Source organism: Varroa jacobsoni, unplaced genomic scaffold (genome assembly GCF_002532875.2).
Source record: "Varroa jacobsoni isolate VJ856 unplaced genomic scaffold, vjacob_1.0 scaffold_1187, whole genome shotgun sequence".
NCBI classification, from domain to species: Eukaryota; Metazoa; Arthropoda; class Arachnida; order Mesostigmata; family Varroidae; genus Varroa; species Varroa jacobsoni.
The window spans coordinates 78491-106171 of NW_019214089.1; the positions used below are offsets into that span (position 1 = coordinate 78491).

Here is a 27681-nt window from a genome sequence, read left to right on the forward strand (position 1 = left end):
AAAACACTCTAGACACAGAAACAGAGATGCCATCGAAATGTGTAGTAAGCTGGCATTACGAACCACGGCTTTCGTCGAAAGTGCAAGTGCTTTGAAATCCGTCTGTAAGGGGACAGACTGCATGTTTCTCGCTATTTCGAACTTGGGTTTTTAGCGTGGCTGAGCTAGCTTTTCGCTATTTTGATAAAGTAAAGGAAACCGGCTAGTATTCAGGAGGACAGTTTTATTAGAATCGAAACATTGCATTATATTTGACAACTCTTAAACGTATGCCTTCGTATTGGTCTACCAGTTAACATGAATCGATACTTGAGTTTCGGTTATAGATGCAGCCCACAACTTCACAGATTGAAACATAATAGCGCTATAAATAGTTGTTTTCATTTAATACCCTTGTTCATATAATGTCTATTCCTGAGTCCACATAATGGCTGTTATCTCCTTGTAACGGACGTTCATAGAATATGTTTCCATAACAAACTCGTTTGTTATATAATATATTTCTGGCGAGGCATTTAATTATACTATCCTGATAGTAGTCACGGTCTTAATTCTCCTTGTTCTACTCAGTCCAATAATCATTTCGGCCACATGTTGAAGATTTAGAACTAAATCTGATAACGTTAGGCCCGGGACGGATATATCTGCTTTTGGCCTATTTACTATTTAGTGTTCTGCATGTAGGCGATGCAAACTAGCAGTGATATAAGTATATAGTCAAAATGATTCAACGTTTTGAGCTATTTTATGTTAGTCGGTGGCAGTGTAATGATTGCAAGGTGACTATATACAACATCAACAAGGCTTCATCCCTAAAGTTTCAAAGAGTTCCGCATTAGATAACACACTTCGCCTGTTGGGTTATGATTACGGTCTGTCAAGGTTTAGTCTAATTAGTTCGCAACCTTGAGCATTTTTGTCTTGATACATTTGTGTACATACACGCACCATACGGTAGTCGAACCCCCGTTTTCTGAGTTGCTTGTAATTGGCTAACTGGACCAAGGGAATAGCATGGGATACCACGACGCCATGCTACTCATTGGCTTCCTCAAATCTGATCGAAGTTTAATGGAAGGCAGTTACCTGCGATACATTTATAGATACTGTGCTGAATGTTTTAAAAGGGGTCACCGCACCAAGTACTCTGATGAAACTGATGAAGCATGATCAATATGGAGCACTCAAAGACATGATGTTCTCCGGCTAAGCAGAATGTTTGGGTAAAAGCGTTTGCCTGGGCAGTCGTAAGTCATGATCAGACACTGGCGATTTTGCACCTGGCTAGTTGAGATAGTTTTTTTTTGTTTACATACGTGTCTATCTTACATGGGTGAAGAATTCTATGAATGGTCACGTCACTAATCAAAACGCTATGAGCCTCATATATGTAAAGTCGACGTATCCACCTAACGGCAAACATGACTTCCACAGTTGACAAAGGTCCACACTCTATGGGTGCCGACTGCAAAGTGTGAAGTTGCTTAAACAAATACATATAGCGCATATGTTTTAAGATATTACCCTTTCTTCACCTTCATGCCGATTTTGGTCAAATCTTTTTATGGTCATGTCATCATTACCTTGGAACTAGTTAAGCATTTTGCTTTCGACATCAGCTAAACTCTTCGTTCAGCTCTGTACTACTTCGGAATTACTGATACGGTGAATTTATCAATTTTTGTACTAGCTAATAATAACTAGTAGTACGTATACATACATTTCTATTCATATATTGAACATTTGAAGGTATAATTGAACTGGCTAACTAAACGTCTGCTAGTACCTGTTTACAGCGCCGCTGAGAACTAAAAACCCTGAGTGAATGTGGGCATAATGAACTTTCATTTTCCTGAACCGACACCGTTTGTTTGCTGTTCGAATTATCTGTTCGCCTGGGCTGTGGCTCACATGAGTTGGGTCCAGCTAATCGGAACCCACTTCGGTTGGGTCTGAACTGAATGCCAGATGGCAAGCAAGGTAAGAAATGAGTGTTCAATGTCTTCGTTGACGATCACGTCATCAAACCACTGCCCGTAAAGATACTCCATTTTATGAGCCAGAAAGATAATGTTTCGTAATTCGTCGTCCTGTAAGCGTCACAAACGAAAATACACCTTGTAAATGCCCACCCTTTAATATCTCAAAGGGCTGCTATAGAAATCCAGTATCTATTGACATCTTTTAAGACGAGTGGGCAGATTATCTTGATGTTAAATTCACAGTTCAAGCATAAAATAATGTGGTAAGCAAAATTACAGAAACGGCTGCGGAGGGTGAAAACGGCTTTCTTGAGTGCGTAGCCATGTTTGGCGGAACGCGACATGCTCGCGGTTCCCGACCACAGCAACCTATAAATGTATTGTATATGTCTGTTTTTCAAAGTTTCATAGATTCACAGTACGAAGCATTTCGAATATCTTATTTCCTATTTGAATCACATGTCTACTTACGGCAATCAATTACTGCGTAACGAACTTCGTTTGAACCGAGTACGGCCGACGAGTACGTATCGAAGAGAACGCATAAAACAACGTCTGATTCAATGATTATATTTGAGTCATAATAACATTTATTAGCTGATTAACTGATGCGATGCTTCAAATTATCAAAGATACATTTACAGACTTCTACTTCTAGCTAATACTGAATTCGGCACCAGTTCATGCCACTCGCAAGAAATGGCCAGGGGTATATTGCTTCGATTTCAGCTGTGTGGCATGGTAGTTGTCAAAAGCCTTCGTGACTCCATCTTCGATCCTTTTAGTCTGTGTTAGGTTGAGTATAAAGTTCCTGTTGGAGCCAACAGGTGGCGTAGGATCAGCTAGTAATATCTAACTGAAGCTTTTGAGGGTGACTGTTTCGACTGTCGGGTACCTGCCCCACTGTTTTCACTGGCCTGTTGTCGTTAGAAGTGATCATTCGATACGTTAAGACCTTGAGCTCGCCTACAGTATTTTCATGCCGGAAAAGATCTTGCCGAAGCAAAAACAATAGTCTGCGAAGTCGAAGGCAAACGTTTAGTAAACGTTACCATTTCTCAGAACCAAGTCACACGACGAAGAAGTATACACGGTTGGAAAGTGTGCCTCTGCATACGGTAGGATGAGAAAGCTATGTTATGCTATGGGCTATTCAAATCTGAAAAAGGGCTAAAAGAGATCGTGACTTAAATAAACTAAATCGAAAAAAAAAAAAGTTTTACACCGGCATAGGACGACGCAAGTAATATTGCCATACAGTGCTTTGATGACCCAGCGAGCGCCAACAGATCTTCAGTGGGAAATTAAGCCCGACCCGACGTATAGTTTGGACATCGCACCATTCGATTATCACTTTCTTCGGTCATTTTCATGGAGAGGCTTTTAAGGATGAAGCTTTTTTATTGCGCGGGAAATACTGGCGACTGGCAGAAAGGCGGACGAAAGACGAAGGATACTTATTTGACTGAGATGTGTTGTTTCGTTTGAAAGTTACGATAAATTAAAGTGGCTAAAAACGACCGAAAATTTCTACTCAACTTGATAACATATGTGGTAATGGAAAGGTCTAGGTTATCAGTTAACTTACTATAGTTATTCTATTTAGATAAGAATATAGCTGGGAGTTAAATCTTATATATAATGGAATCATTTTCGTACAATCAAATAGATTGCGTTTGATTACATTCCGTTAGTTTGAAACTTTTAACTTTACTCGACTCTTTAGTTAACAAATGAAGAGAAAAGTTGAGGATAAATGACTTGGCAAATATACAGTAGATTTCATTAGAATCATGCGGCCTGTGAGACCGACTTTTGTGAAGTGGCTGATGGTTGCTTTTGACAGTATGCCCCCATGATAACGTAATGGCTAACCCATTTGCCTGCTAAAATTGAAAACCTATGTGATCTACATTTGAAGTCGGGCACATTCGTTTCGTACTGGTAGGGGCCAAGCGTCTAAAGTAATGCCTACCGATTTAAGTACGTTACGTAAGGTACTAGAAACAACGTTTTGATTGTTTTCTATAGTACAGTATACAGCATAAAACGCCACTGTGCGGAATAAATCATTAGTGGTGGACAGATCTTTCCCTTTCATGTTAAGGGCTTTCAATAGGTCAAGGTCGTTTACAACTTATATAAAAAAGTTGTAAACGACCTTGACCTTCCTCCGAGTTGTTCAAGGAATAATAATGCATAAACCCGCCTAAAATCGACACATGCACATAAACAAAAAATGGCATAATCAAATATAATGCTAGATGTAGCTAAACGCTAGCCCAAATTTAATACTCCAAAATATATGTTCGTACGTTTAGTGCCACCACCCCTTGCGGTATTGGATCATTCGGTCGATTGTGATATCAAGTCTTGTTTCTCCAGACACAATATTCTAGTATTTAGATAGACAATGTATGGGTGTTATGAGTAAATTTTCCTGTGTATACTCTGGCCCTCTTCCAGATGAGTCTGCATATGAGCTTAAACGAAAAGCTGTTGTCACGAAAATTATGAATGCCCATTGGCTTGCTATACTTTTCTAGCACGATGCGTTGCGCATACTATAGACGGTACTTACTGTAAAACCGCGATTTCTGTCCGGATCGAAAGGTGACCGGGCGTGTGTTCTTAATCGAGTTTCCTTAAGGATTTCAAACGGAGGCGGTTTGATGAAGACGACATGCGGCTTCAGCTACGTGCAGCCATATAATAGTCAAAAAACGCAAAGAGTTACGGAAAATGATAATCTTCTAATGCTTTAGCCCATAGTTTTGAAATAATAGAAGCTAAGACAATATGACTCCACTTTACTAGGGTAACGAACATTAAGCTAGTGCTTTGATTTTATACGATTGTTGCAGGAGCTCTTCTGACGCACCTCTGACGATCGAAGTAGTTTGAGCGCATGTAGATGAGGTGTAAGCACAGCTGTGTATCCAGTAGCCATGAGGGCACGAAGCGAATCCAGTGAGGTACCGTAAAGGTTGCCTGCAAATTCGCCGTGTTCCATAAAACGGCCTTTTCGTATCTCCCACTCCATCCGCTGACGGCTAATGAAGTGATAATCTCGCCCATTTACCTCATAAATGCGTTGCGGCCGAGATGTGTCTGGCAAACGATGAAAGCGTAGAACGGCAGAATAACACCCACCCACGGGCATTTTAAATGACAAATAACGAAACTAGTTACAAATACGGCTGTTTTAAAGTATTTCAGCATAGAACGTAAACTCGTTTTTCTGAAACTATTTATCATTATTAGAGATTAAGTTATTAATATACTAATAACGTCTATCATTCAGTTAACTTACGAGGCACAGTAGTTCTGAACAAGTTCGGATTAGTTGCTATCAACCTTCGTTTTAGCTCATTTCGACCAACTCCAGGTGGTCCGATGAGTACAACCGGCCTCATAAAGTTGATCTGCGAGGACATTAACAAGGAAACTTCCTCGTAGGTGGAAATATGCTCGTGGTCGAAACTATCGCTGTCCTCAAGTCTGTACATAGTCTTTTTCACTTTACGAATTTTTCGAGCTCCGAGTATCGGTGACTTTATTGCTCGTCGGCGTTTTAACGTAGTGAGCTCACGCTGTGCCGCAAATCGTCTCTCTTGAAGTAACGGCGTAGGAATCAGACCGACGCGCACCGTCTCTTCATCTCCTATTTAGGTAGAAAAAGAGGCCAGAATTAAAGCAGATCAAATTCGAGAACGAGCGCCCATCGTGTCCATGAGCCCGTTACGCATTAGCATTAAATAACATATATAACATTACGCACCATATGGGATTTTGATAAAAAGGCCCATTATGCTGTTCATATGTTTCTGTTCTTATATGGCAAATGAGTATTAATCACAGATATCGAAATTCGGGTTATTGGATTAGCGCCATACCAATTCTGGCTTGCCACCAGTACATGTCATCCTGGGCGATCACATGAAGTATGTCTCCTTTTCGAAATGCAAGGCCGGCATCAGGACATTCGTTACGTGGATCCTAAAACAACCATGTTGATAAAAGAAATATGAGGCTTTTCATGTACGAAAAACTTTCATTTATCATTTATGATACGCATCACAAAAAAAATGTAATTCAAACCCTACTTCTTTGGGCCGTCTTTTAATCAACAACTTCATCCTACAAAATGACTGGAGTTGAGATGTATGTTGCGACATTTTGACTTACTCGAAAGGGATCGTAATCGAATAGAGCACGAAGGTGAAACGGATTGACGTGCGTTGCCCGAAGTGGCGGTGGTCCACCAGCAGGAAGTAACTTAACAATACAGTTGGGTGAATTTCGGACAAGTTCGAAGACCTCGTCGACCTGGGCAGCGGTACGGCCCTCTACATCAATTCCATTTATCTCGATTATTTCGTCATCTGGCTGGATCAAACCTGTGAAAAATGAAAGGTGGAGAAAATGAAACAGCAATAAAGTATTCGTTTTACTACACAATGTACATGTGTGCTTTTTAAGTGAGCTAAGTAAATGTACTGAGTCCCAACGACAGGGGACCTTAAACAATAAAAAAGGTCTTCGAGCACAATATTAGAGTAATTTTTTATTTCATCAGGACATAATGAGTAAGGCTAACTGTATAATCGATTGTTTTACCACTCCTCCAATAGCGAAAACATTTATCGAAGGTCTCATATTGTAAATAAACCTATATCTTGCCCGAACGAAACGCAAAACACATTGTCGTCATATCTTGCTCTGTATATTACGAAAAATAAAGCTATTCAATGAGTATTAGATCAATAACTAGACGCAGATAATGCGTAAGGCCATTTCTTTATCTATGCTGATTCCCTATCATGTTTAATTCTCAGCGCTTCTTTTAGCGCATTGCATCGAGCATTCTTTGAGGTATGGATAGTTTTTCTTCCTCCTTACCGCTTCGGTCGGCCGCGCCGCCGTGTAAAACTCGATGAACTTTAACGGCCCCGTTGAGTGGGTCAAACTTCACTGTAATTCCGAGTGGCTCCGCTCCTTTTACAAGCTGGACCACTTTCACGACCTCTTCATCAAAATCGATTGACGGAGACGGCAGGGGAGGCTCGTAGTCCCGACGAGCAATAGAATCGTGCGCTTCTAATAGTGCCTGCAGCAAATCATGCCACAATGTTATTATTCACCGTCCGCCTTATAATTTACCATTTGAATTTTAAGGCAAACTTCCGCACAAAGAATATCGAAGTTTCAAATAATGATTCGATCGCGTATGAGTCACACCCATCCAATTTTCACACATGACCCTCAAATGTTTTTATTCCGCTCACTGAATTAATGAAAACTTCCTTCTTGGGACAATCGCATCCAGTACATGTTAGCTTATTGACCCCTAACATGTATTGAAATTCCCTTGCGGTATATTGTTTTAAATTGAAAACGATGATTTTTATGACGAAATGGTTAGCACGTAGTCGGTCCGCGATTCGAGATCCCATGAGAACATTCTTCTGCCCACGAGTATAGTTTGTTGATGAATAAATAGGTTAAATTAATTTTCATTGAACGATATAATTTCGTTATGTGACTCAACGTATGGTGCTAACACTTTTTGTTGATATCTAACCTTAACATGTGGCTTGTTGAGAATGGCGAACAGTTGAGCAGCGTCGTCATCATGGTAAGCCTGGTAGGCCCCGATGAAGTCTTTTACTTCTTCAGCTTTTTTAACGGCGTGTTTCGACCGTGGTTCCCGTTCCTCAGGTTCAAGCTTTGAAAATCGCTTCTGAATTGAGAATAGCGCATTCAGCTTTGGATCCAGTAGAATAGCTTCATCTTCCGGCGGAGTCGAAATATTGGCAACCTGACGTAGAAGCTTACACTCTTCTTCTAAAATGAATTTTTCGTCAATGAAACAATATAAGATTTGAAAAGAAACTACATTACCTCAATTCATTCCATAAATCCGGAGCGATAAAAACACCTGGTCACTTCTCTAGAGCTCTACTATCTAGCTCTACTAGCCTGATTTACGAAATTCTATAAACAAACCATTTTCATCTGATAAATATATAATATAAATAGTGTTACTTTGTAGATGGTCTCAAATAAAATATCGATCTCATTGTTAAAAGGACTAAATTGATATGTAAGAAAATCTAAACCCATGATTGACTTAATTTAGCCAGATGCTATAGAGAGCTATAGCTTCAGTCATCTTCTTATGCGATCTAATTGTACGCACACGACTCGACGCTATGAAAAAAAACTAATACCTTATCAATGAACAGCTCGAATATTCCGTAAAACTATATTTATCAGAAAATTCTCTATACTTTATAATGTGGCAACGTACAGCGAAATACCCCCTAAAAATTGTGGAAAATTTGTCAAAGATCATGCGCACAAAATTGGAGATGGCTTTCGTGGCTATAAACGACATTGGTCACTAACCGAGGCTAAGGATCACTTTCCAAGTTTTATCTGGGATGTTTTCGCTAAGGTGTCCTTCACTCCTGTTCGCATCTTCCCCGTTGTGGTCCTCCTCTCCATTCGTCTTCTTCTGACGGTACCGATCTATGAAATGTTCAATAGCCATCGTTGCACCTGCCGCCCTTTTTCCAGCGCGGCCCTCTGTCGATTTCTCACGATTTTTCTTGTCACCGCCTGGGGAGGTCGGCGTGCCAACCACTTGCCCCCTATTTTGTCCGTTCTCGACGCCGTCCCAGTCCGCTTCATGCCACCCTCCTCGAGGAAGAAGGGGAGATCTGAAATTGGTATTATCCGTAAGACCCGTAAAGCCTGCTTCTTGACATGCATTACATAGTAAAGGCGGAGTTAACGTTAAACATAGATGGATTTTAAAATAATAGTCAGTTGAGCTAGCAGTCATTTGCGAATCGTTTACACGTAATGATGACTTTTTGGTAGGAATTAGCAAGTATCATACGGACAATATAACAAAGGAAATATTCTTCAAGCAGTGCATTTTGCTTAGATAAGTATGGTATCTCGTACGATGAGATGTCTGATTCGAGCTTCATCGAATCATTAATTTGTTTGTAGGCTTTATTTGAGTGAAAACCAAATAAAGCCTACAAGTGAATAGTATGTTTTTGCTGGATGAACGCTCGGAGGTATGAACACAAATGCCACTACCAGAAGTAAAGTTCTTACGCGTATATTAACAAAGCTTCTTCATTACATGTCAAACCAGGATCCTCAAATGAACGGTCTTTAGCTTTGCATCCGAGCCTCCGTGATAATATGAATTGAACAAAGGTCACTTGCCGTAGTGTTCAGTAATTGCACGGCAAAGGACAGTGAGAAGAACTCCAAACAAGGGGAGACTTTATAAAATATTAGTAAAGATTAACATCTGGTTTACGAAACAGGAATTTTTTCCCGAGCGGGTATCTATATACCTAAAATAATACATATTTCAATCGTCATATTTCGTACTTGCTTTTAACTTACATAACGATCGGCAAGTCTACATAATACGGAACTTACCTTTTGCCATTTCTGAATTTTTTTTAGGGAATATAATAATCTCCTCCAATAAAAAGGACTGTACTGTAATCAAAGGTATTATTTCTTCTTACTTAGCAGGCTTGTAGATGGACAACGCTGAGCAGAAATTTCGACCAAACAAAAGCATTTATTTGTAGAAAAAACAAAACGTTTATTCGCCCTCATTCTTAAACTTTTCTTCGGAAGAATATCGATTAACACATAAATTAGTCGTCAGCCATATGTACACTGGGCAGAGTGGTAAGTGGCAATATGAGCTTTTTAAACTGTGTGAGAATCTATCTATGCGTTAATTAAAGAAAACTGTATCTTATCAGTAAATACCAACGGCTCCAGTGCAACATAAATTAAAGCCGAGTGTAAAATAAGCGAAATAACGAAAGGTATTGAATTCTAGATATAGATGCACATTTCGTTTAATAAATCTGATAAATAAATGTTTCTGGCTTACCTATGAAAACAATAAGCAGATTTGCAAAAACAGCAATATTCCATAAACATTTGCTTCGACATTTTAGCATAAGATGGCTAGGAAAACTACTTTTTTTTCTCTTAAAGCCTACGAGTAAGCAGGCACACATTACGGAGCTACTTAGTTCGGGTGATAAACATTGAACATGCACCACACAAATAATTATATCCTCCTGCTAAGCAATCCTGTCGATTAGCTCACGTCACAGCTTTGCAGCCCAAATCAGACACAGGCAGATCTTTCAGCACATTTGTTTAGCACACCCCGATTGCCATAACCCTTTATCGCTTTGGCCACACAAGCATTCTCTTTAAGTAAATTTACTTGCTACTAAAGTTTGAATCAGGTTCCCTTTGTAGGCCCTGGATAAGTGAATGAAAGAGGTACGCCGATATCTAATGCAATGGTCCTATCGGGTGTCGCTTGCCTGCTTTTCTAATCTCTGCTAGAAATATCCATCCGACTCGTCGTTCAGCCTTCGCCCCCCTTAGGCGGTTGTATGTATGTATGTATGTATTATTAACGAATGCGCGGTGTTCATTGCACTGCTGCTGCCATTGCAGCCGGTACCTAGCACTAAAACAGCACTCTCATCGATGCTGCTGCTGCTGCTGCTGCTGTTGCTGCACCACAGGCAAAACCCAGCAGCTGGCTTCGTTCGTCAGTTAGTGCCACCACTACCACGAAGCTCTCTCTCTATTCCGATTTCCGCTATTGGGACTAACAACCCATATTACCACGGCTACTACCGCCGCAGTCACCGTAACAAACGCAGCAAAGGAAACAGACTACGGACGATATGAATAACCCTCACACTAACAACATCTCGCTTGTCTCGTGCGCTTCCCTCTGAACACTACTATGTTATTACATATGGCACATATGAGTGCAAAGTCGCACGAGTCGCAAAAGTCTAATAGGGTAACCGGTTCCTACAACAGTCAGTATTAATTGTACGACATTAGTATCGTCGATGCTTAACAAGACTCACGAATTAATGAAGAACTGAACACAACGGAACTCAAGTACGTGTGGTTATGGTACAAATAAACATCATTAGGCTCAATATAACGTGACTGCCTGGATAGATAGATAGATAGATATATATATATATATATATATACAGACTGCAATAAGGGTTAATAAAATAGTTTTTATCTTTTTCTCTATTCTTGTGCTGTACTCAAGTGGGAATTAGCTCGGCTGAGTCATTGTTACCAACTCTGCTGTGATGGCCGTTAATTGGTACAGTCGTCTGCGACAAACAAAGCCGCGTTAGATCACTAAGACTACGAAACTTGTCGTCCAGTGACAACTCAAAGGAAAAAAGTTTTTACAAAAAAAACAATAAAAACTGGAGGAGACATGAGGAATATGAAGCTTTGTTGTCTGATTCACTCAGGAAATTAGGTCTCGACAAGACAGCAGTCCTGATCTTATCTTCAAGCCCTCTGCTTTTTCTACACCCCTGAAAAATGTTAATTAATCATTCGTTTTTATCTGGCTGAAGGAATTGAATCTACCGTTAAAAGTAAAGTTTCGCGTAGAGACAAATATTAGGCAAGTAAAAACTATTTTCGAGTTCTTTAGTGAAAGGGCTATACACTATAAGCGTGTACTTCCCAGAACTCTCTCACACTTCTGGCAGCGAATGTGTCTTTGAGATTTGAAGATCTACAGAAATGAGCAGCGGGGATACCTTTTCTGTATAGTATTTATATCTAATTTCCTATAGAGTTTGTTGCCTATCACAGTTGATTATACAGCCTAACCAGAGTCCCATAAAATTTATCGAATAGGTGAACCAATGCATTTATTTACCATGAAAAGGTTATTTATTAAATAATAGTGGCTTTTTCATGTTCTATTCTACTCAAGTTACATTGAACCATCGTACTGTGATTTCCTGTTGTCGTACTGATTCGAGCGTTAGATTGTCGATGCAACCAGGCGTCAAAACAGCGTAACGGAGAGAAAGTCTACAATTGTTATGAGACTCTGTCGTTACTCTAATTAATGACACACAAATTTCTTCTATAGTTGACCCCCAGATACCGCATTGTTTTACTACTATATGGACTGGTTATGGGATTACCTGTCTTATGTAGCTCTTATAGGCAATCAACAGATCGTTCCAAAAAAAAAAGTAACTTTCGGAACTCTGTTTCTTGATAACTGGTCAGGAGCTGATGCTTTGCTGCCCACGACTGGCCAAAGAACTAGCTCTTGTTTTGATGAGTAATCTGTACAAATTATGATACCGCATACTCTACATATTCTGTTTACCTAACATACATATTCTGATTACCTGAGTGTACGTTTTGTTCCACTTGAAATCTTAAAAATGCATTTCAAAAATTGCGTCGCAATGTACTAGCTAGTATCTAGAACATGGTATTATTCGCAGAGGTCCACTATACTAGTAAACAGCTTCTAACCTGGCACAGGTTTATGCGTGAAGCTGTCAATAACAATAGCCTCAGTTGCTGGCCACACGTGGAACCGCATTGAAAATTGGCTTCTATCACTGTTTACATAAATCGCCTGCTCACGCATCCTGAACTCTATACGGAAGCGAAAGCACCACGCAAGATACATTGCGAAGCCAACAATGTCCTATTGTGTCAGAGATAATGTCTCAAACAGAGCATACGATCAGTCGAGGTTCCTTGTTGTACGCGGCAAAGCGTCGCGCGTCGAATAATCATTTGGAAGTAGATACTAAAGTGCAAGTGAGCGGAAATAATAGAAATGGAGCAAGACTAATCAATGGGAAATAGTTTCATGGATCTGAATAACCCTGGAAACATGTAACGTGAATAGAAACCAGTCAATACTGAACATTACAGAGCAGTGACATTCTATTTTCGATCCTTTCATTCCCGTGTGAACATGAGCGATGCGATGTCATTTTATCCTCTCCTTATTTTCCCGATACAGATTTTTTTTTTACCGAAATCGATACGCAATGCTCAGTATTCGGTGGTTCGCACTGCGTTTCCGGACATCGGTAACATCTCCACAAACAGAATCTCTGATAAAATTGGCTGAATCCTTCGATGACACAACAGGTTAATTCGTTTAACAGGTAAAATACGTTTCGCGCTAAACCCAAAAGCTAAAACAACAAATCCTACTAGTCCACAAAGGCTTATGTCGAAGGCTCTCCTTAGCGAGCAAAGGTCAATGTATCATCGCTTTGCCAGAGCATAACAACAGAGAATGATCAGAAAAGTCAATCCATTGCCTAAATATAATGCTTTATTTTTTACATTTGTTAATGCTTTATCATAAAGTGATTACAATTCAGATCTTTTTTGAAGACGAAAAGAAGCAAAACGAACATACAGCCGCAGCCGAATTGAAAGGAGACGAGAACCTGTTTTATGGATTATTAAATGGAGTATAATCCACCACAATTATTGAAATTTAGCCCATAACGCACACTGAGTTGCACACTCTAGCGTACTAAACTTTCTTGAGATATATTAGCTTTTGTTGCTACTATCCTTTTAACAATCCCACCTAAATACATACTGTGTGAATTTGCCGGTCCCAATAATCATTTCCAGAATGCTGCGTCCGGTATCTTTTCTAATTATGACAGAAACGTTTACGCAGTGACGCCTGCGTGACCTACATTTCGATGTGGAGGCGATGTTGGCTAGTAAAACATCAAATATTAGTACACAAATTCGCGCCCTAATTTAATTTAGAGAATAAAATTATTTGCCATAACCACTCACCATCAATTCTATGCCAGTTCCGAGTGTCGAACCATGCTCGATCAGCTGTTTCGACCGAGTTGCAGTCCTATCCTTAAGTTACGCCTAAACACCACTTAGGCAAATGTCCACTGGTACAATGGAATCCAGTATGGGATAAGTACTATTACGAAATTTATTTATGAGGGTTAAAGAAGAGACACTCGTCTCTCTGATTAACTAACATCGATTTCACGTCGCTTGTTTAGTTGCAATAGGGAGCATACAGGATTGTTATGAGACAGACCACTTGTGCAATGGTGTTTGGTAAAGGCATCAACTAGCTTGTGTAATGGGAAGGAGCTGTGCGTGGAGCGAAAGGCCCAGTGTTATAAAACTGCTGAGTGCCCTCACCCAACAATAGGACAACTGGAGAGCTGATACTTGATGATATCACCCTTTATGAGGTATCGGTCTCAACTAAGCTCATGAGCATTTGGTTGATTTCAACTGGGCTGATTTTTATGACTTTACTTATTCAAGTTTTCTATATCATTACAATATGAGTAGGACATATTTTACATAGCTAATGTTTATTGCCTGCCTATTGAAAACAAAAGGAAAATTAGGTAATTTGTGTTTAATGATTGCTTTTAAGGAAAAAAAAAACGTTCCAATGCCCATGAGATAATTTCGAGCAATTTTTAGATACTTGGCTGAATGAGTCCGAAGCATATTTAAGTTTGCATATCCTAATTCGACAAGCACGTTACACGACGAAGATACACCTGAGCGGGATGGGGCGTCAAACATGCCGATAGCCAATTAAGTTCAATACAAATGGATATATAAGCACATAGTTAATATAAACTATGTGCTCGATTTGGCGCGGTAGCTTCCGCGGCTAAAACGCTGGTCAAGAGAGCCAACGAACGTCCACTAACTTACTATTATATAGCACTTATACAAAGCCAAGAAAAAGATCCAATGATACAGTAATTGAGATTTGTTATAGTGCTTTTTTAATAGCTTTTACGGTAGAGGAGCGAAAGTGAAATCCAACATAATTTTTAGAGGAGGAGAGTCGGCCTACATTTTATCGATGTAGATTCTATTTTTTTCGTGCATTGCTCGGTCTAGCCCTGAGAACACTGGTGAGACGTTTCAGTGTTTAGACGGATTGCTCTACTTTAATATTATTGAATTATTCAAAACGGTCAAATATGCTGGCAATTTAGTTTATCCTAAAACTGTCAATATAGAACTACTTCTGACAACGATTCCATGTAGAGCCCGCTCTGCGTGCGTCGGTGCTATCTAACTGCTCCCTAAGCCTGCGCTGTTCGAAGACGTCCCTTTACTACTTCACTATAATAACATACGGTAAAACTTCGGCATTCTGTGCCAACATGACACAACATCAGGTACTTAAGTACTCACCGTATTTTAATCAAGCCTTCCTGAAGCAACGACAGACTACTATGGGCGCACATCTCACTAATAGATTGTTCAGAAAATAAAAAAACAATTTTTTAAAAATGAAGGGTGGCTACGGTTAACGCTGAACCCAATATTGTGTGCTATTTTTATTCTTGGACGTAAATATGCTTCTAGATGATGACAAGATTCGCCAAGCGCCTTCACTTTTACTTCCTAATAAAGCTGAATATGGGATACTTAAAGCGACAGAATCAGCTCGAGTGACCCTGACGGATAGCGGACTTGAATATTAAATAGTCTTCAATAAACATACTGGGCGCCAAACCTAAAATTAAACGAAACCGAAAAATTTACAACGTCGTTACAAACGAATCTGGTGAACTTGGAAACCGAATAACTGATGAAATAACTGGGTTAGAATGATGATTTTTCAAGATGTGTCGCAAATACTTTTCTTTATTTTTTGCACACCTGTCAGAGCAGTTTGGCAACTTCTGTATCTATTATTCGCGTTCCCATATATAATTTCTTTATCAGTGGCTTCCTAAAGTAGATCGATAGTGAGACAGGCTTGGTACCAGTTGCCTTGCTTGGACATGAAAAGCCCATAATCATACGAATTCAAATCGAGCGAAAAAGAAGCGGGTTGAAACCAAGGTTGGATATTTCTTTACTCAACCCAGAAAGAAACTGAGGTATGGTGACATAGTCTGGCGTGGTGACAAATTAACTGTGCCAAGAGTGCACATAGTATTTCAAGGAACTTGAGATAGCGGGCTGCATCCATCGTTTCATTTTTAGCCTGTATCGTATAGTAGCAGGTGCCTCTTATGCCCGCTGCAAGTATTGCCATCATCTTACGACCAAACCTAGCTGACATCATTACTCGACTTTTCTTCAGAGTGACACAATTTCCTGGTCTGTTTCTATTAGCCACATTTTGCTTGTTAGTGGCGCGTAGTTCAAAAGTTATTCAGTCTTAAAACCCGCCGGATTCGTTTATAGCAGCCTCTCTATATGGTTTATTGTTATTTAATAAGCCATAGATTATTTCCAAGATATATAGTGCCTTAAAAATGTATATACTGTTCAACGAATTATTGCTTTAGGATTATTCGTTTTGTTTATGATGTATTTAATTGGAAATAATAAGCGTATCAACAATTAACTTTAAGCAAAGGAAATTTATTTTAACATGCTATTGTTGTTGCTTATTGACATTGTCGATAAGGGTTGAAATTAAATAAATAAGAGATAAGTTTGAAATGAACAAAACTGCTTAGGATGTTCACAAGCAACATAAAAAAACCAAGAACATGAACGAAATTTTCGCTAGAAAAGCTATTTTTGCTAGAGAGTTATAGGAAATATTCCAAAAATCTATAAAAGAGATCAGAAGCTTACAAAAGTGTTTATCGTATTTTAAGATATTGTAAATGGACGTTATTTTGCCGCACATTCGAAAAGGTTTTGGTAAAGGGCGCAAATTAATTTCCAATAGGAAAGAGCTCTTGCTCACCATTATCTTTGATAAATTTCCGCAACATTTACTTCTCCATGAAACAAAAACCTAATAACTCAGCGTTGGTTTCCTTCTGAATTTTTTCTCCATGAGTAAACTTTACCGGTTTTTACTTATATGAGTATTTTCTAGCCAAATTTCCTAGTGTAAAAGTTGATCAATCTAAAAGTCAACGTTGGTAACAGCCTCATATTGAGGAAAAATAACAATAGTTGAGTTGCAAGAGTGGCGAACTAGATTATATTACATTGCCTCAATACGAAGTAATAAACGTGCTCTCTAGTAATAAGTGTTTTTGCCTTTTCTTGTGAATATTGCTGGGAAAAATGGCCTTCTCACAATTTCCCCTGTAGAAGTCTGTAAAGTCTTTTTCATGTATATAATGTAATATATATGATTTGGTTAATAGGCTCAGAATGCAGTTCAAAAAGCGCTGCTAACACTATGATTCAAGATATTTTTTCAATATTAGCTGTACTATATTAGCTAACATACAACAGCAAACAACTTTAACATCAATTACTGCATACGATACTAAATAAATATTAGTAATTGTGAATAGAATATTTTGTGTGAGTTTCAATGTAACGGATAAAGGATGGCGGAAAATTCTGAATGTAACAATGTTGAAAGCTAGGAAAATTTACTATGTAGTTGCGGCGTTGCGTTGCTTGAGCTAACGATTTCCAATAGTCATTTCTAAAAGGAAATTTACATAAAAGATTAACGAAGCGACTCAGAGAAGTGGTTTGCTCCATCTGAGTACATTGATTTGTGCGTCAGGCCACAAGCTTGGAGTGCATATAAATGCGAAGCGGTAAGAATGCCATGCTGATTGAGGAGACGCGATTCGTAAACGGAGTGATATATCACAGATGTATAAAATATTACTTAGTTAGCTGATATTAATTGAAGTTCAAGTACGAAGAGAGACTTACAGCGGACGTTACGTTCTAGCTAAACGGAAAAAGGTTGAAACCCATGAAACCTACCTCGGCATCACTTTGCGTCTTGTAGGTCCATGAGTCGCGTGACGCGTACTTTCGTATGTATTTTTCCGTGCAGCATACCATGAGAATAAATGGCAGGATGTCGTTCAATTAAAGAAATTAACACTAACATTTTAGGACAACTAGAATTATTTGTTGTTACTACCTGATTTAGGTAAAAAGAAACTCTCATTATACGCAGTGTAATAGGGTAGTTTGATAAGTGAGATGAATGCCATAAAGATAGATCATTGAGTCTGACCCTGACGACTTCGTCCAGTCTAAAACTAATATTTTATTTAAAAATGTTCTAATTACTAGAAAAAAAAAGTATGGATCAAAAAGTCAGGTGTACACAATATCTGCCACAGCATTGCTCAGCTATAGCAATTGATGGGATTCGCGAACAAGAGCAAGAAAAACTAATTGGTGACTTTATCGTTACACACGTTCAACAAATGGCCAGATTTAACTAGAATTTTCGTGTATAACTACGCACTAATCACTGATAAAATATATAACAATAAAGTTACACAGCGTAACTTCGCCTTAGAAAGTTTAGGAGTTTTAACGAAGCCTTTTCAGATCGATTTCACAAACACCATAGTGTGAGTGCACTTCATCTTTTCTACATACTATTCCTTAATTAGAAAAATAATCTGAGCACTCATCAAAGAATAGCATAGCTCCTTTTAGGACGCATCGTATGTTAACTCGTGATTTGAAAGGTTGTTGGCCTATTTTTTTGTGTGGAACGTTAAAATAAATAAAAAAAAAACCATAAATTATTGATTCGAAGAATACAGGAGCCACAACCTAGAAGTCGATCTTATAACCTTTTCCTTGGGACAATGTTTCGACCAGTTTAATACGGTGCACGATCATTGGCAAAGGTAATGTTTTGAGCTTAATTTTTAGGCTAACCATTTCGACTTTATATTCTCAAAAAATATCACTTTCGCCTAGGTTGGACTCATCGCATGGTTACAACTCGTAACTTCAGAACCAGGATCATTATGCCGATTCAATACCGATATGACAACATCATCCTAAATCCTATTTACGGTTCCCCTTAATCTTTTAAATCATTAGTAAATCAATCCGGCTTACGATCGGTTAAGGAATCTTGTCCGTTAAACAACAAGAAAGGTATCATTGCAATTATGAAAATAAGGTAGTATTTTATTTAGTTTATAATGTTTTCTTATGACGGTGCAGTGATAATTTTCTTGCTTCCTACATTTAGAAAACGTTTTCCTTTACCGACCGCCGGTCCTCTGGAGTGCCTCATAACTTCCGACTCGGGAATTTTTTCGCACTCCGCTACAACATAGGCTGAAAATTGCACACGCTTGGGCTCGTAGCTAAGCAAAAAAGAGCTTGTAAATGTATATATGTAATGATAGCTTCTAAAATAGGCAGGGTAATCCAGATTCGAAACTACAGGAGGAAGGAGAAAGGGTAGATGCACGTTGTTTTGTGCTGGGAGCAAGGGATCAGGAGCAGTGTCTAACGGCACTACCGAATGTAAAAATGCAAGGCATTCAATGGGTCAAAACACCTATCCATACTAAGCATGTCCTGTTGCACGAAACGGAGAACTGATATTCAAAATTATGAGGCACAAAGCTCTGCTAGATCTCAATACCTTTTCTATTCGATGAAGGCGCTTGAAATTTTAATGTTTTTGTTTTTCTAAGCAAATACATTCATTCAGTCGTTGAAATGAGCCGCCATTGAACAAAATATTTATATCTTTGCGGACTTCTTTTTATATTATTGTAGATTGGCATAAAGAATTGAAGGTAGCTATTAATGGTGTAAACGTATTTGTATGAATCAAATACACGCTCCGTTTGTCTCTAGGAGCATCCATATTTGAATTTCGCGGTTGTCTCATCGTCTAAATCGTTCGGCACGGAAGCCACGCGCTGGCTTACATCCGGTTTCGATTTCTTTTTTTTCGTGGACTGCTAGGTGTGTGGTTCGACTTCTTATAAAATTTCAACTATTTTAGCGTATATATTCGAAAATCATCAAGGGTTAATGTGTCTAACACGATAGGAACGAGTGTTCTCAACTAGTTGGCAGTGCGAGTATTATTTCTTAACTAAAGCGAATCAAGTGTATAAGTGTGTGCACGTTGCCAAGCCGGCCATAGTCAATCTATTGCCCTACCGTGACAACGTGTTTGATATTGTGGAACGTTGATTTGTGCGGTTCATGAATTCGATCGTATTCTAATTTCACCGGAATCACCGTTCGAGCTGAGAATTTCTAACATTGTTGTGTTTCTTATGTTACAGTTGTTGCCAAATGGGCCGCTATCAGACCGAACCGGAGAACACGACTAAGTGTAAGTAATCAATGCAGCTGCCTTTCCCTGTGTAGTTGTCGGCCTCATTTTAGTTGAACTTGACATTACTGCATTAATCTAGCACTTCCGAAACTGAATTTCGTGTGTGGAAGCAAAATAAAATAGTCACTAAGTTAACAGTTTCGCCGACCTAACTAAAATCAGTGTATCATATGGACGTAAATATTTATATAGCTGGCATAGGTAGTTTCTACGGGAGTAGTGACTTAATAGACTAAATCGAAAGATATCGATGCATTGGCTCTTTTCATAGGCTATGCACTCCCTAAACGGTTTACGTGTTTTGGTTTTGGGAATGCTACTGAATGGCTGATGTTACTGCTGATGTTTGGGCGCTAATCGGCGAACACAGATCTTATTTGAATTATACTCTAATTTGTACTAACCCTTATGAAGATCGTTTTTGGTAAAGAAACTGGCAGTAACTCTGTATTGCCACCTTTTTGTGCTTTCACCTCGCAGCGGCGAAGAGTCGCGGACTGAATCTTCGCGTGCACTTTAAAACCACGCGAGAAACAGCTCGCGCCATCAAGGGTATGGCGCTTCGCCGAGCCAAAAAGTATCTTGAGAATGTCATCGAGAAGAAGGAAATTGTCCCTTTTGTCAGGTAAGGTTTTAGTGCCTTTGACATATTTCTGACTGGAATAGCCCTTATTGACATGAGTAGAACCACTAATTCCAACGTAATTTAAGATCTAGTTCTATTCTACAAATTTAAAGAAATCTGAAGAACACTGAAAGGGTTTCGGAAACATAGTAAAACTATGCTTTGAAAGGTTTAGAAGTTAAACATTAACCTGTGTTATATTGATGCTGAAAAGTATGCAGATCCAGATAGCACCTAAGTTGCTACGTAAGTCAATTCCTCAGCCTATCCTCCACACTCGGAGATCTTCGTGATTGATCAAAAACCCGATCAATCAGCTTCCCTTGGCCACTCCCCCGCGTCTTACCATCGTCCACTTTTACCGTCAAATATTGATGGCGACCTTTCTGGCCATAGTCGGCTTCAAGTTGTCGTCTAGGAATGTTTTTGGGAAATTCATTTCTCCAGCCAAAAAATCCCATAGTAGCATCTGTGCTAAGACGAGAAGCGCTTCATTCGAGACCGACCAATACGCCTAGCTTATGTTGTCCAGCAGCGTCCTTTGGGCCAACGATGATGGACCCCTATTTTTTTACTGGTTGAAGCGCCATGTCTTCCCAAAAAGGGACCGCCTTACAGATGGCCAAAGCGTCCGGCAAAATAGGACACAAGTTAAGCTCAGGGCGGTTCGCTGTTTACTGTTGCGTATTTAACACATGCAGTTCTTCTTAGCTAGATGTCAGGCATGGCCCCAAAGTATTTCCCGTCTTCTATGATTTCTATCGGGTGTCTTGTGTCTATAAGGCCAAATATTGTTGTCCTTTTCCGGCTTGTTAAGTACACGACTTCTATCTGTTCAGACAGAACGAAAATTTAAGGCTATACGAACAATAGTCACTAAGTAATCGATAGTTTGACGTGGTTAAATTTTGTATGTGTAACTAAAGTGAGTCGAGCTATTGAAACAAAATACTTAGGATCGGTAAACCACTGGCTACAAAAAAACTCGGGCGTGTCGTTCGTTAATGGCGCTAATAATTTGATTGAAGGCAATTATCACTGAACTGTTGTCTTGTTGTGCAACATTAAACTCCCAGGTTGCGAAAAAAAATGAGTCTTCCCAGTTTACTATTAGTAATCGGGACAGAATAGGCCTATGATAAATTAACGGATCATTGTACGAGCATGCAGTTGAGGTAGAATTTGCAGAAGGTTCGCATTGTTTAGTGATAAGGCAAAGCGTTGCAGATGATCCTATTATTATTCCATTCTAACAGAAACATTGACTGTCTAGATTATGTGCATACCTTGAAATTTCTTATTCAGATATTGTAGTGGCTATCTTAGGCCATCCAGCCAATGATGATTGTTGGCGGATGAACGCTATTGTTTACAAATAGCATAGCCATTTAGTTTACAACACACAACTGCTTTTCTTCTTATAAATTTCTTCTTGATTATAAAGCAAAGTTTGCACATAATTTCATTTGTATAATAGATACCGAATGCAACGTCTGATATGGAGTCTAAAGGTGATTAAGTAAAAAGTGTCATTTGTAGAAACGTACGCTAGACAACTCAGTGCAAAATCGCTGAAAATATGTCAGCCTGACTTAGTGTTGGATGTCACTGGCTGAAGCAGTGCATCAGTATTAAGCTACTTTTCGTCAACCAGCCGCAAAAAAACCTGGCAAATTCACTGAATCGTGCAGAGTACGTCGCTACCGGTAGTTGACTTAGCTTTATTAGAGTAAGACTAATGACACGGCCGAAGGGATTGGCCTGGTCAACGGGTAAAGGGAAGACCAGGGGGCTAATTTCTATGAAGAAGGCATGTGTCCATTTGGAAAGGGTGTAGGAACATGAGTCCGCTGGAGCTGGTCCCCGAGGCTGCTAGTTTTTTTTTGCGGGTTTCATTGCCTCTGGCCGCTACTCCTGCTGCAACTAGGGAAGTTGCAATAATTTTCCACAGCACCTGATCGACGGCGGATAGGACTGGACTGAGTCGGGATTAAACGACTGGTTGACAGACAAAGGCGCCTCTAGGAAAATGAGTAAGGGCCTGTAAAGGAGACGGAAAGACTGGATTGGAGAAGTGTAGTGAGCATTAATTGGAAGTACAGCTTGCTTTGTCAATGGTGCCAAGATCTGAACGGAAGTCTGCGGTGACCAGAAGGTAGTAACGAACTTTGTAGTCCGACCAGAAAAAAGGACGCGTCTGTTGTGTTGAGTTTCTTCCGACTTCATGAATCCGAATGAGGACCATGGATTTTACATGCCCCATAGACAGACGCGTACTTAAGACCACAAAGGACACGTCAGGTTACAACCACAACTTTCATTGCAGACGGTAGAGAGATCATGCGAGAGTAGTTCTGGATAATGGAAATCGGTACTACTTCACGTAGAACAGGTTGTCGTACACGGTGCTTAGAAAGGAAAACTAACAATTATGTGCAGTTGTCAATAAATCATGGGGAACGTTTTAGTCTTAAAAAATAAGTTTTAGAGAAATATGTCCGGAAATTTTTCTGACAGGCATAGACTCTTCTGACAGGTGTGGTAATTTGTCGATTGATAAATTACGTTACAAAATGTTGTTCCCAATGGTGTTTGATGTCCGAAATTGAGCAAACGACAATATAAGGTGCGAGCAACAATGTAGCTATACTGACAACTATTGCTATAAAAGCAAAGAGTTCTTGGGAGCTATGGCGAAAGTTGCTTCAAATATTGGCTTAGCTGTGCGACTGAAATAAGCAACAAGTTCCTCATATTTCACCAGTGTAAAATAGTCGTATGTGCTTATGGAAAACTGTTAGGTAGGAGGGATGATAAATAACCAAATGTTGTTCATCACGAGGATGTGGTCTCATGGTTACCGATAGCGGAACGTGGTAACGGCATGTACACCAACGATTCGAGCTGATGCTGCTCGTAAATGGAATTGGTTTCCTGACCGGTGATGAAACGGCATAACAGCAACGTATTCAGTATGCCTCTGGCCATTTGGCTAGGTCGTGCAACAAACGAGACATCGATTGTTGGTCCGAATATAGCCTATAGTTGCCATTGATTGACGAATGACTTTTTTTCTAGTACTGTGGGTACCAGTGGTAAGCGGTGTTATAGATGCAGATTTTTCTTGCGTTCTTTTGCTGTTTAGTAGCGTTGATGCTAGCTTTGTTGTTACCGCGTCTGTTTTGTTTGCTTTCATTTAAGGTGTAACGAATATGAAATGAAAAATGGAGGTTTTCGGCATCACGAGTCAAAGATAAAAGCAGTAGTAATAACACAGAAAGCAGATAGGCAGCTATAGATGGTTCGGTGAATCATGCAGCAGCTGTGTTGCAATTGCAAAATTCTAAGAAAAAGGAAAAGCTGAGTGGTTCTGGCCTGGCGTTGCGGAAGAGTACCAGTGATATGGGCAGGAATGAAAGGCAGGCGAGAGACTTTGGCTGTTTCTCAGCTGACTATTCGGCGAAAGGGGTTCTTTTAATGGGTCTTTCCACACCCCAATAAGAAGCGGCTGCGTAGCAAGCAACAAAACTCCACTCTCCGACCTCAGTCGTAGCCGTGCTTCTATTTCGATGCTGCTGCTAAAAATGTTGTTGATGCTAATAATGGTGCTAATGATCGATACTTCATTGCGGAGATTCAAGTTGATTCAGGTCAAAGATTCAGTTGGCGTTGGCTTTGCCTTTGTTTGGGATGAAGTTACATCTCGTGTCACGGCACCTCATTTATTTGTCACAACATTATTCCGCATTATAGCTAATTTACGTTCTGCTTCCGTGTCATGTTTTTCGTTTTTGCTAGTTATTTTGGAATATTTTATGGCCTTAAACAGCTGTTGGTGAAAATACGTGGTTGCTAGGTGCTAGATGGTGTCTAACGGCTCATTGTCAACTCTTACTTTATGTTGAGTAATTGTAATGTTACTTGTGATTTAATTTGTGGTTTTGTTTCTAATGGTTGCTTTTTGAACATGAAATAGGTTTAATGGCGGCGTAGGTCGTCACGCCCAGTGTAAAGCCTGGAAGACTGCGCAGGGTCGCTGGCCAAAGAAGAGCGCCAAGCACCTTCTGCAATTGCTCCACAACGCCAAAGCTACTGCTCGTACGAAGCAGCTCGACGTCGACCGTTTAATCGTTGATCACATCCACGTAAATCGAGCTCCTAAGATGCGTAGGAGGACATACCGTGCCCACGGTAGGATCAATCCTTACATGACTTCGCCTTGCCATATCGAGCTTTTTTTAAGCGAAGTTGAAAACATCGTCAGCAAACCTTCTGTACCCGCCGAGGTCGAGAAGAAGAAAGTCTCAAAAAAGAAGCTAGCCCGCGCGAAGGCCATGAGCCGCGAGTAACCACAGTTGCTGCGTATAACCTCATCCAACTGTGACCTGCAGGGCGAGATCAATAAAATACCGAGCAGCGTCGTCGCTCTCTGGCAGAAAAAAATTCTCTTTTTATTGGTGCTAGGTAGTTTGTATATTATTACAAAAATCGTTTGTGAATTAGGGGTCGTTCCCCAAAATATGACAGATGTGTTGCGGTCAACTTTTTGTTAGCCTGATGGGTTTGAATTTCAACGCATCGTATCATTCAAGATAAACACAACGACTACAAACAAAGATCACATTATTTTGTAACCCAGAAGAGAGCAATAAGAAACTATTTCTTTCTGACTACGTGATTTGACAGCTGATTTAGGTGACTACGTAGTTCGATAGCTGTCCGTGGGTTCCGTAAGCTGCGCCTTCAGCAAAGCAGAGCTTACAGCAGTGGCAATATTGAGCTTAACAATACATTACAAAGCAATTTTCATGAATGGTTAGGACATACAAAAGGGATTCTTCAGATACTAACAGCACCTAAATTGTTATATCATCGACGTTATGGGAGTAATGTAGAACTAGCGAAAACGACAGTTCAGATGTTAGACATATGATATCCAATATATAATATTAAATATATGAATATATTTATATATAAATATCTAAAAAAAAGTTCTTCGCGCCTTGGGAAGGGGAAGGTAAAAAGAGAACGAAAGCGTAGCTTTAATTCTGTTGTACGAAATCACTGCTTTCTGTTTTTTTGCTTCCCGGGCAAGGATGTGTCAGTACATAGTCCTTGCATTTGGCGGTTACCTTGTGCTTTGGTAAGATTACCATTTGAAGAGTAGCGAAGTGTTGAAATTTTATCGTATAGAGTATAGAAGTATAAAAAAGTTACATTGCAGGGCAATTTTAGCACTACAACGAATTAGCGTAATTTCATATTAATACCTGTATTAGTAGAAGCAGGCTAAACTAAAGTTGAACTGTATCTCCTAATTCAAACAGCAAAGATTTTCGAATCAGATTCAGCACAAATAAACTGCACAGTTGTTATATTTTTTACACATCTACACAAATGAGAGAACAAGCTCATTGCAAGATTGCATTCATATGCTTTTTTGTCCCTATCTCTTTTTCGGCTCATGTAAATTTACCCTTTTTACATCAGTAATGTAAGATTGGCTCATGTTCTGGTTCTAGGACATAAAAAAGATTTTCCTACGATGAGGTTTAGGCCCACCTCTGCTCAAATCGAGACGATGGACGCCTTTTTTTACATAAACGATACATAATAAGGGTAATTTTTTAGAACTCCAAGTTTTAAACACTATCTAAGCAAAACCAAACATTTCAATGAAATAGTACGCATATGTTAGAAGTTTTGTTTGCAACCGTTATGATTTTTCAAGATAACCATCATCGCCACTGAAGCTTCTATTCAGTACTTAAACCATTCACTAACCAGTTTAAAAATAGCCCTTCTTTAATTTGCCAATCATGTTTAAATACTAACTGTATAACGAACAATATGGGTAGGTGTAAACTAGTAAAAGTGTCGCCCCAATACACGGTATATAAAAATTCCAACGGTATCAATTTTCGGGGCTGTAATAGGCCAAGGGCCCCAAAAATACAAGGGCCTAAAAAGGACAATAAATAAAAGCGGCGCGAAAATCGCGAAACGACTAACTGTTAGAACACATCGCGACAATCAAATTGGCAATTGATAATCTCCTCCTTAAGCGCCCGCTAACTCCTGTATTAAAAAATGAGGTATATCAAGAATAGCTTTTAAACAATTTTTAGCTTGTTTAATCCAAACCATATTGCAGACCTTCCGGTTTGGCCCATGGAGATCTTCTTCGAATTTTTTTAGAAGCCGTACAGAAACGGGCAACAAAGCAAACCGTTAATCTCAAGCAAAAGAAAGCCTTCGGTTTTGTTGGATATTTGCCCAGTGAGAAAAGATAGAATACTAATAATTTACGCTTTTTGTATGGCAAGTTTTCTTGCCTCTGTGAGCGATCCTTTTAGCCGGCTCTTCTAGTATTAATACTGCGAATGTTTGGAAACATGTCGTCAGAGAGCATCAAGAAGATTTAGAAAATAATATTTCAAATCAAAAATGCCTTTAGATTCCAACTGCGGAATTTATAGAACACTATGACGGGAGCCATGAACCGCTGGCTCCTCTTTTAGTCACGCAGCCTCCGTATATCTTTCCGGCATCATTGGCATATAGCAGCATTTTTTCTTCCTAGCAGACGTTTTTCCAATTAAAGGTCGGTTCAGGTCATGGCCGTCATCATCCTTGTGTATTCATATAGCTACTTATAAAAAAAGACCTCTCAAAAAATTCTTAGCTCTGATATCCAGATCCGAGCACATGTTTTAATTCTAACTGGCTCGTAATACTAGCCTTGCTGTTGCTTCAGCCATTACCGGGACACGCATACTGACTCACACTAGGCACATGCATGCTGCATTATCAAGCATTGTTACTGATCTTAAAGAAGTAGATATCGTTGTCATTTACTACCTCCGAAATTTCGCTACGTACGGCATATTGTCATGTTGTTGTTGTTGTTGTTACATCGCAATCCTTTAGCTGGTACATGACTAGAAAATATGTGTGAAATACAATATTTGAATTAGCTAATAAAATCCACTGTGCTGATAAAACAATATTCTTAGTTCGCTCAGTTCGTCTGTAGATATTGTCATTACGAACTTCACATTTAAAAGGCACTTCCGTAAATACGTCTGGATCTTTAG

General features: G+C 39.4%; 2 protein-coding genes and 1 long non-coding RNA gene across 7 annotated transcripts; 2 read left to right on the forward strand and 1 right to left on the reverse strand.

Annotated features, from left to right (window-relative positions):
* Positions 1-203: 203 nt before the first annotated feature.
* metro (membrane palmitoylated protein 7-like protein metro) lies at positions 204-17626 on the reverse strand. 4 transcript variants are annotated; one of them, XM_022845682.2, is made up of 10 exons: positions 9925-10240; positions 8394-8707; positions 7567-7829; positions 6885-7092; positions 6171-6382; positions 5879-5981; positions 5296-5646; positions 4864-5093; positions 4564-4677; positions 204-2090 (listed from the first exon to the last, which is right to left on the reverse strand). In XM_022845682.2, exons 1-10 carry the CDS (start codon positions 9984-9986, stop codon positions 1908-1910), a joined length of 2040 nt encoding a protein of 679 aa, XP_022701417.1. In that variant the 5' UTR covers positions 9987-10240; the 3' UTR covers positions 204-1907. The 4 variants fall into 4 exon arrangements, with proteins under 4 accessions (XP_022701417.1, XP_022701420.1, XP_022701421.1 ...); XM_022845685.2 differs by lacking the exon at positions 9925-10240 and adding an exon at positions 17604-17626 and having other exon boundaries at positions 1823-2090; XM_022845686.2 differs by lacking the exon at positions 9925-10240 and adding an exon at positions 13692-14108 and having other exon boundaries at positions 1823-2090.
* LOC111267437 (uncharacterized) lies at positions 10274-11324 on the forward strand. The gene is made up of 2 exons (XR_002684616.2): positions 10274-10970; positions 11134-11324. It is a non-coding gene; the product is annotated as an uncharacterized LOC111267437 (long non-coding RNA).
* A 1882-nt stretch (positions 17627-19508) lies between the features above and the next one.
* RpL17 (ribosomal protein L17) lies at positions 19509-27599 on the forward strand. 2 transcript variants are annotated; one of them, XM_022845690.2, is made up of 4 exons: positions 19509-19577; positions 19907-19956; positions 20440-20584; positions 24561-27599. In XM_022845690.2, exons 2-4 carry the CDS (start codon positions 19917-19919, stop codon positions 24931-24933), a joined length of 558 nt encoding a protein of 185 aa, XP_022701425.1. In that variant the 5' UTR covers positions 19509-19577; positions 19907-19916; the 3' UTR covers positions 24934-27599. The 2 variants fall into 2 exon arrangements, with proteins under 2 accessions (XP_022701425.1, XP_022701426.1); XM_022845691.2 differs by lacking the exon at positions 19509-19577 and adding an exon at positions 19588-19692.
* The last annotated feature ends 82 nt before the right edge of the window (positions 27600-27681 follow it).

Excerpts from the sequence above, each read along its gene's own strand:
- RpL17 (XM_022845690.2), top strand. The coding sequence starts at position 19,917 with ATGGGCCGCTATCAGACCGAACCGGAGAACACGACTAAGT. Across the intron at positions 19,957-20,439 it reads ACCGGAGAACACGACTAAGT|CGGCGAAGAGTCGCGGACTG; the intron begins GTAAGTAATCAA and ends TTCACCTCGCAG. Across the intron at positions 20,585-24,560 it reads GAAATTGTCCCTTTTGTCAG|GTTTAATGGCGGCGTAGGTC; the intron begins GTAAGGTTTTAG and ends AACATGAAATAG.
- metro (XM_022845682.2), bottom strand. The coding sequence starts at position 9,986 with ATGTCGAAGCAAATGTTTATGGAATATTGCTGTTTTTGCAAATCTGCT. Across the intron at positions 5,982-6,170 it reads TCGATTACGATCCCTTTCGA|GATCCACGTAACGAATGTCC; the intron begins GTAAGTCAAAAT and ends TGGTTGTTTTAG. Across the intron at positions 2,091-4,563 it reads ACAGAAATCGCGGTTTTACA|GACGACGAATTACGAAACAT; the intron begins GTAAGTACCGTC and ends TGACGCTTACAG.